The 9,346-nt window shown below is 49.1% G+C and overlaps 1 protein-coding gene across 1 annotated transcript; it reads left to right on the forward strand.

Annotated features, from left to right (window-relative positions):
- Window positions 1–16: 16 nt before the first annotated feature.
- On the forward strand, window positions 17–8,195 carry LOC144169981 (ribosomal protein L37A). The gene is made up of 4 exons (XM_077699462.1): window positions 17–156; window positions 337–465; window positions 586–668; window positions 8,094–8,195. Exons 1-4 carry the CDS (start codon window positions 154–156, stop codon window positions 8,155–8,157), a joined length of 279 nt encoding a protein of 92 aa, XP_077555588.1. The 5' UTR covers window positions 17–153; the 3' UTR covers window positions 8,158–8,195.
- The last annotated feature ends 1,151 nt before the right edge of the window (window positions 8,196–9,346 follow it).

Here is a 9,346-nt window from a genome sequence, read left to right on the forward strand (position 1 = left end):
TTGAAAAAATATTCAATATTTTAAACGATTATTTTTTGCTTATTTGATTTGAATAAATGTTTGCACGCTTAGCGAGGATTTCAGTGAAGTCTAGCAACCAGGCAACCCTCGCTCTTTTCTCAGTAAGCGTCGTCTCCGGCAGGAAGCTTAGAAATGGTAAGTGCGAATTAAATCTAAATAAATCCGATACATGAAATGGCTTTCGTTGAAATTTTGTCTCTATTAGAGTAACTGAATTCTTGATATACTGTTTATTTCTTTCAATTGTCGTCTGGGGCGGCGGATATTGCTTTTTTTGCGGGTGAATAACCAGTGCCCCTGCACCGTCTTTTTCAGGCAAAGCGCACGAAGAAGGTAGGAATCGTGGGAAAATATGGCACCAGGTACGGTGCCTCCCTCCGTAAAATGGCCAAGAAGATTGAAATAACCCAGCATGCCAAGTACACCTGCACGTTCTGTGGCAAGGTGAGCGAAACGTTTGAAAACCATGGCCCTAAGTGCCTGCTTGTTTATGGTGCTGTGTGCGCGTGAAATAGTTTTGAGCGAAGCCGTACTGAGTGCGCTTTTGATTCCTGTGCGCCACAGGATACAATGAAGCGTACGTGCGTGGGGATCTGGAAGTGCCGGTCCTGCCGCAAGACTGTTGCCGGCGGTGCCTACGTTTTCAGGTTAGTGCCATGGGATCCTGTTAATGATCGTGTTGCAAATTTAGGTTTCTTGAGCTGTAGATTGCAATGGTTACTGTGGTTCGGATGGCTAGCATGACTACAGTACTGACAGGGTTCGAGTGTCATCTCGGTGTATAAAGCATCACTTGTCAAAAGTGACACTAAAGAAACCAAACTATGGCTTGGGGAATGGCGATTGTGCAGGGCAATTTCAGTGATCCATTGTACCCTGTTAAACCATAACATTGCTTGCGCTTGAGTCTTTATCGTGCGTTTCGTTTTGTGTGCGTGTGCCAGCAGTTTGTTTCATCATGCACCGCAGGGACCTTGCACTGCGCTCGTGCTTTATGCTTGTGCGTCGCGACGGAACATTACAGAAACGCATTATTTTGGATGTTGATACCTTTGTACATACGTTGCTTGCCAGTTACATGTCACCTGTCACTGAATAGTCTGCAGCAATACTTACGACATACATGAGGTGGTGTACAGGTCCAGTGGGAATAATGGGAGCACGGGAAAGTAGCAGAGGGGCATCAGTGTGGCAACATTGAAACCAATGTGCACATCACGCTGCCTATTTGCAGTGCCCTCTGATATGTTTAACTGGTGCTCTGAAGTATTGTTGCTCAGTGTGTAACAGCTTCATGGGGGTAGTCTTGGGCACTACCATGGTACCGATAGATTGCCAGTTTCCACCATTTCTTGCGAGGAAAATGCACATGCACAAGCGTTCTGTGCAATGTTCTGGATTCCGTCCTCATCCAGAACGTGCGCGTATTCTCATTGGCGCACTCAGAAACTGAATCGGTGCATTTCTGCCGACACTCCTGTGCTCTTCTTTTTCGCTGTTCTTTTTCCTTTTTTTTTTTTTTTTTATATATATATATATCCCTCCCCATTCTGAAGCCCGTTCTACATGGTGCAAATTTACGTGTAAATTCACTGTTGCGGTGCCGCTCGTGCGGCCAAGCAAAGTTTTTTCTTTGCTGTTGAAGCTATGAAAATAGGTCATTTTGCCACACAAGCAATGCCGCTACAGCAAATTTGCTGGTAAATTCGCACCATGCAGAACAGGCTTAGCTGCAATCTATAGGAGGGTTGCACTGCCACTGCGTTCCCAAATGGTGCAGCCATTGTCATGGTTTGCACACCATTTGTGCGGTCGCCCCCACCGGCACAGCCAAAGGTTTAAAAAGTGTGGAGCATAGGACCAAAAGGTTGCATTACACATGTTATATGTTCAGCTCATGGCGACAGTAGAGGTGTGCGCCCATCAGATTCGCATTCTTTTAGTTGCTAGCACCTGCAAACGGTTGTCCATCAGTTACATACAGCAACTTTTCTAAGCTACGAGTCTGGCGTGGGCGAAACTAGTTGCCACAGCCACACATTTGCTTCTGCTCAATTGTGGGTGAGCTAGGCATTATGGTAGAGCTGTTCACCACTTCATTTGGTAGCACTCTCGAAAACTCCCTCACGGAAGTGCTGCACGAAGACAGTTAGACCTTGCTGGCCATGACGTGACGGCCATCAACTAGCCCCTTGAAGGCACATTCCCACTGGCGATGCGCCTCGTCGCGCGACTAAAAGCGACGTCGCAAAGCGACGAGCCGGCCGTCGCTTTTCGGAGTTTTGCGACGGCGGAGCCGATCGGTCTCGGTCCGAATTCCCTCGTCGCGCGACGGCCCCGCAAAACCGGTAAGCCAATCATGGCCGCGGAGTAGGCTGACGTAGCCGGAAACGAAACGTTTCTTTACATCCGGTATGCAAACGCTGCGGGCGGGCGAGGACGAGCCGCCGCCGCCACCGCCGCTGGCTCGCTCGGCTGGCTCGGCCAGGCGGCCAGGCGCTTGGCCCGCTATCGCTGTACCCGCCGGGTCGGGCCGGCAAGCAACTTCCCGTGTGCATCGGTTCTTTCGTCAGTGGCTTCAGCGTGCGCGTGTACTAATCAACGAATAGCGTGGAACTCATCAGTGTGGAGAAGCGTGTATGGATTGTAAATGGAGCTAGGTGGACAGCGAGACGGTAGGTTGACTTGCAGCCTCTTACGAGCCGCCGCCGCCACCGCCGCTGGCTCGCTCGGCTGGCTCGGCCAGGCGCTTGGCCCGCTATCGCTGTACCCGCCGGGTCGGGCCGGCAAGCAACTTCCCGTGTGCATCGGTTCTTTCGTCAGTGGCTTCAGCGTGCGCGTGTACTAATCAACGAATAGCGTGGAGCTCATCAGTGTGGAGAAGCGTGTATGGATTGTAAATGGAGCTAGGTGGACAGCGAGACGGTAGGTTGACTTGCAGCCTCTTCGTCTATCGGCGACTGGTAAACACGCGTAGAGTTCGGAGGCGTCAGAACGTTGCGCATGTGAAAAGAAGCGACATTTGTGGGCCGTGATGCGGGTGTTGTGGCGTGAAAGCAAGCGTGTGCATTTCTTCGTGCAATAATATGTTGAAAAGAGCCTTCGTGAGTTTGTTATTTTCTGCTCCTCCCGCAACCCGCAAATGCTTTCAGCATTGCTCCAGGTTAGTAGAATGTGTTTTAGTTTGATTTCTACCTGCTTTTGTCGCGTATTCTTTGACTTCGAATGGTTGACGCACCAACGAGGTCGTATGTACAAGTCGGGAAGCAGCTGCGCTGAACGCAGTCGCATCATCGCTCATCGCAAGTGCGAACACCACCTCAACGCCTCATCGACGCGCGCCGTCGCGCGACGAGACAAATCGCCAGTGGGAATGTGCCTTGACGCTTGGCTCCTGCACCCATCCACTTGCCACATAACTGTGCGATACGCAATTGCGTGCAAAGCATATAAAAAGTGTGCTTTCAAGCCTTCCTGCGTAATAAAGCTAATATAATGGACAAGGTAGTCACTGGTGCTGGCAAACGACCCACAGAAACAAGTTCATGTCACACACCGCATCTCCTGCACCGTAGACAGGGTCTATGCTACCGCATAGTGATATTTTCTCCAAGTACCATACTTTTCTGATCCACTTCATGGGCATAGGCACTGAGCGATATAATTTCTGCAAAACTGCGTAAAGAAGGCTACGTTGAATCTGTTGTGCCATAACTGCAGAAGCTCTGGGCGCCAAATGGCAGGCGAGACCTCTGTGCAACGACCGCACAAATGGTGGCTGCCACCGGCGCCAGTAGCGCTCCTACCGGATGACGTCGAGTGCAACCCTCCTATATATCACAGAGATATCCATGCTCCTGGGCATGCATCAGACAGCTGGTGTTGTTTCCGCGCAGGCTAGGCAGTATCGCGATAGCATCTCGGAGATACTTTTGAGTACAGTCAAAACTCTTGCGAAATTCCAAATCTAACGAACAAGTTCGGGTTCCCCCGCAGGTGCCTATATGGCTCGATGCTTATATGAACTCAAACTAAAGAAATAGATTCAGCGCCATTCCTGATTTAGCAAAGTATTTTGAGTTCTGCAAGCGCTTAACGCGAGCAGGAAAAAGAAATCCCGCCCAGTTTCTGGGAACGGCTTCGTCGACAGCGCATCTGGGCTTCCACGGCTATCTGAGCGCAGACGCCGACATGATGTAGGTTTTGAACGATGAAGAAACCGTACTGTTAGTTTCCGGCGCACAAGAGGTGTATGAGGATGCTGACGACCCAGAAACTGCTGAGGATCCAGTGTCTACTGACTTGCTCATGCGGTTTGCTGGGGCTCTCGAAGAAACCGAGCATACAGTGTAGGCCGCTTATAATGTATGTCGCGGGAGCCGCAAAAATCCTCACTGTAAGCGGTACCGCACTATAACCAAAACGTGCGTGAATTCAACCAAATCGCCATTACCTCTCAAGTCATCCTAAATTTTTTATCACCCAAACACACAGCGCCTAAAAATGAAGGAAGGGTCTTTATTTCTTATTATTTTTAACATCAGCCGCTGCTGCCGGGTATCACACATTGCAAAAGCGCGGTCTTAAAACGGCGAGTGCGGCTTTAACTTCCGTTGCGTTGAGTTTTGAAAGACCATGGCTGCGTTTGTTGTGTCTATGAAGATGCCGCAAAACATGATTAGAAAGGCCAGCGGTTTTTTTTTTTTTTTTTTTTTTTTTTTTTTCTTTCTTTTCTTTCTTTTCTTTACACCCCACCTTGTGTTCACGATGCCGAAGGCGGCTGCTTATCAGCGCAATGTACTAGTGGTGGAAATCTTCGCGCGGCTCGCTTGATCGGGAAGAGCGGTGGCTTATCTGCACAATGTTCTAAAGCGTGACCCGCATAGAGCGATTTCTCGCGAAAACGTGCAGCGCACGCCGCAGGCGCGGCGACGCCGGCGCGGGTACAACTGACGTAATGTGTGCGGCGACGCGGTAAGAGGCGGCAACATGGCGTCGGCACTGGCCGTGAAGCGGTGCAGGCAGCTCCAGCGACCACTTCTAACCGCTCTCTGAAATGCCGCACGAGGCGCAAGCGAAGATGCCCATGCAAGAAAAGAGCTGATAATGTGTCCGCAAAGTGCCATCCACGCTGCTTGTGAAAGCACCCATCAAAAAATACCGCCTAAACTAAAGTCCCTTCATATGATCGAGGGACTTTAGCCTAAACACCTCTGGCGCGGCTAGCCGGCTCGGAGTGCTTCAAATCTCCCGCCATTAGGTGCGCGTCTTTCCATTGGTGCAAGTCGTCAGGCTCCTCCCACTGCCACGCGAAGAAGCCAGCGCGGAATCGTAGACGCGAGCATGAAAAAACGCACGGGCAACGCCAAAGTGCACAATTCGTGTGTGAAAACGGGCCATGCGGTTCACGGTTAATAGAAACAACTTGCCACGTGCGGACGGGGAGCCGGTCGCAATCTTCCGAGGTGCATCAAGCAAGGACAGCTGTGGTTATCACGTACGCGCGAACTAAAGGGTGCCTATTTTTTGCTTCTGTGTCGAAGTTAGAGGAGAGCAAGGGGTGGGCGCTGCGTCACATGGCCGATTTCATCATTTCTTTTTTTCTTTTGCTACCCTTAAACAATGCCCGAGCTGCGCCGGTCGATGAGCAGACCCGCCGAAAAACCGCACTATAAACGGTGTTGTGCTTCGGCCAACCGCATCTTAAGCGGTATGTTTATGCATTCAGTTCTATGGGAGGCAAACCGGTGGTCACAAAAACCCGCGTTATATCAGGTCCCGCACTATAAGCGGTTACGTTATAAATGATCTACACTGTACTTTGAATGCCCAATGCCAACAAAGTGCACTCAAGCAAACTTCACAGGCTTCTTTTTTCTTTTTTTCTTTTACCAGAAAATCAATTTGTTTCCCCCAAAACTCTTAGCGTTTTGTTTATTTTCACCGCAGACTTTTAGCATTGCTAAATTATAGGCACGTGGGCACCGCGGCCGCCGCAATTATGATGTCATGCCAACTGCTGGGATGGGCCTCCCTTTAGACATCAAGTTTATGGATTAAACTGCTTGTAAAATTATTCCCAATTTTACGAACTAATCTGTGATTCCCAGTGAATTTGTTAGATTGGGTTTTAACTGTACAGTAAAAGCTTGTTCATTCGAACTCGAAGGGGGCCATAAAATTTTAATTAAGCGGAGTTCGAATTAGCAGGCGGACGCTAGAATGAATGGAAATTGCGCCACACTGCACGGTCACGAGACAACGAAGCCACTTTTGGACTCATTATCGCTAATTAGACGCTACTACACATTTGTGGCAGGTGATTTCGTAAATAATAATGGCGTGCGCAGGTGGCGTGCCGCCCTCTGTAGAAGCTAAATAAGCTGTTGCAGAAGTGTAGCGTGCGCGCCACGCTGTTTTCCTGTTTTGTAACTTTCGCTGTTTTGCATCTCTAGTAAATTTGGATTGGTTTGGGTGATTTGGCAACACATTGTAATCACTCTGGGCCGTCTTCTGCGAGGAGTGATGGATACCGACTATTTCTAAATATCGGAGGTTTTCCCCTCATTGGAATATACAGGGCTGCGCCGGGACAAAGGCATGAGCTCGAATTAACGAGCTGTTACTGCATCTGTATTTCAGTATCGAAATACATTTGAAAAATGTATTTGTGTCTCAGTAGTGAAATACTTCTACGGTGTATTGAATATATTGCGATACTCTGACATGTATGAGTGTCTCGTTACATTTGTTTTCGTGGCTCAGAGCCATGTTTTGCTTGCACACCAAGTAGGACCATCTAGCAATTTGTCAAGCAAATACTGCATTGCACTGCCACAATGGCCAACACAGTCTTTACCATAGAACGAGAGGAGCACATCCTTATAATGGCTGCCAAAACAGCGAGGTGGCTTGGTTGTTGGTTTTCTGAGTGCTTGTGTTGTGCCCTTGGTGACTTGTTGGGGCTAGCAGAAAAACAGCCACACGAATAACAGTGCAGGCACTGTAATGCTGGGCAGCATAATGTTAAGACGAATATCTAGTAAATTTGTTGCTCTTGCAAAATATCTGTTGGGGTATGCGGTGTCTGGAGTTGCGCAATGCTTATTGAAATGCAATTGCTGGAGCCTTTTGCAAAACATCCATTGTGCCTGTCAGATTTATGAGCCATAGGAGGAGAAGGCAGGCTGTCACTAGCACTCGCTCACTTTTATTGCTTTTATCGGTGCTTAATGGTCTGGCGAAGCTGAAACAGCATTTTAAATACATCGGCGCGCGATAATTAATTACATTGAACGGCCTGAAAATCACGTTTCAAATTCCTGCGCTTTCATCCCGAAAGGCGCATATGACAGAATCCCGGCATGACCTCACCGCTTTGTGCGGACGTCAAAACACTGCGGAGGCCGGTGGGGGGCGTTGTTTCGACCGCGCCGCCGCCGGAGCTGAACGGCTGAGCTGCCTGAAGGTGCTAGGCCTACCATTGCGGCGGAAATTCGATGACCGCTTTCAGTAAATGTCCTGATGCCGACTTCTGTTGTGATTTTGGGCTATATTATCGTTGCCTTTCCCGAGTGTGGAACTTTATTTTTGCCAACAGTGCCTTTCTGGGCAGCGATTATGCCTGCACCTCTGGCTGCGTGCACCCGTTCATGAATATGCCGCCGCGTGCATGAAGTGGCGTCACCAGTTTTTGGCAAGCGCTGTCGCGTCACTTCTTTTTCCTCTCACGGAGTGATGTCACGCTGATGTCCATTTTCTGACTGCCGCTCCGCGCGCTGCTCTGTCTATGTGATAAATGAAATCCCATTGAAGTATGTTCTTTGCGTTGCAGGCCGCTCATATTTCAGTCAGGGTATTCTGTTGAGTAAAGGAAGCAAACTGTGCAATAATATTAACGCCGAAAATTGGTGTCAGTACTCCTTAAGGTTACCCAATCTCAGAAACTTCCTTTCGAAGTGGTGACCACTTTCAAGTTGGTGACCACCGTGTTGGTGCATGTATTAATAGGTAGTTTGCTTTTGTTTGTTATCTGAGCATGCAGTTGATTGTTGCTCTTGATGTGTTTGCAGCACCACGGCTGCTGCCACTGTGAGGAGTTCTGTGCGTCGGCTTCGGGAGACAAGGCAGCAGTAGTCCACCTCGTGTACAATAAAAACTGCACAAAAAGCCAATGGTCTCCAGCACTTCCTCGTGGTGGCCAGAATAAGGCTGCAAACTACCTTTGCTTGGTCACATCAGGAGGGGCTTATTTAACCAACCCTGAGTTATTTGTTAGAGGGTGCATTGTAAGTGGGGTGACTGCAGGTCGAATGGCTGTGATTGATGCCTGCAAGGCGTCTTTAAAGCTCCACATATGTTACGCGACTAGCTGGTAAATTTACCCCTTCTGCCATGGGTGTAGCCGTTGGGAAGCATGCTGCTGGAGCAGCAAGACATTTTCACTGCCAAGTGGTTGTTGGCAGTCTGCATTGTTTACAAGGGTATGTTCCGGGGCATCTGGCTGTAAAACGATAGTTGGTGCCAGAGCATGGTCTCACGGCATACAAAATGGCAAGTCTCGATGCAGACAATGGGGCTCTTCGATTTAGTCTCGGACTCCCCGCGGATAGTCCGAGGATTCCCCGAAGCCATAGGGATACATGGGAAAATCGGATGCTGGACTGCTTCTCGGGGAGTCCGCAGTGAGTCCGAGACTGTAAATTGAAGAGCCCCAATGTTGCCTTGTGTATATTGCCTGACAGATCACTCACTTTCCAGTGGGAGCAGCAGAAACACCTCGGACACTTAGCGGTGTGCAACAGTAAAGATGAGTAGCGAAACTAGGCGTCCCAAGGGCCCTGAACATGGAGGCATAAAAGCACCATCTTGCTAGGGTGAAAAACCCTGTGAATCGTTAAGCTTAGTTTCCGTGAAGTGATGCTGCCCGGTGGATGGTACTGAGGCTGGGAGCTTGCAGAAGCTCTAGAGAGTGAGAATCTGCAGGAGAAAGTGACGGGAGAGTGGCTGGTTCGCCATTTCAAGATAACGCTATACGGGTGGCCATGATGCAGCAGATCGGTCAGAACAATCATTGGCATTAAGGCCCCCAATTTATTGTGGAGGTGGATTGATGAAACAGTGCCGATGTGCCTTCACAGCAGACTGGCTTGGAATTAAAATTCAGAGCCCTTCCACTTTTTGAAGGACGACCAGCGAAGCTGTGGTGCGTCATGTTAGAGGCGTCTTGGCGGCTAATTGTCATACAATTTGTTTGGAGATAGTTCCAGTAAAACAACAGTTGCAGCAGTTTTCAGTAAACGTACTCCCGTAGATGTCAATGTAT

The sequence above is a fragment of the Haemaphysalis longicornis genome, unplaced genomic scaffold, assembly GCF_048455015.1.
Source record: "Haemaphysalis longicornis isolate Haplotype H1 unplaced genomic scaffold, Haemaphysalis longicornis Haplotype H1 scaffold_2, whole genome shotgun sequence".
NCBI lineage: Eukaryota > Metazoa > Arthropoda > Arachnida > Ixodida > Ixodidae > Haemaphysalis > Haemaphysalis longicornis.

Coding starts and splice junctions, on each gene's coding strand:
- LOC144169981 (XM_077699462.1), top strand. Junction 466..585: donor CCTGCACGTTCTGTGGCAAG/GTGAGCGAAACG, acceptor TGTGCGCCACAG/GATACAATGAAGCGTACGTG. Junction 669..8,093: donor GGCGGTGCCTACGTTTTCAG/GTTAGTGCCATG, acceptor ATGTGTTTGCAG/CACCACGGCTGCTGCCACTG.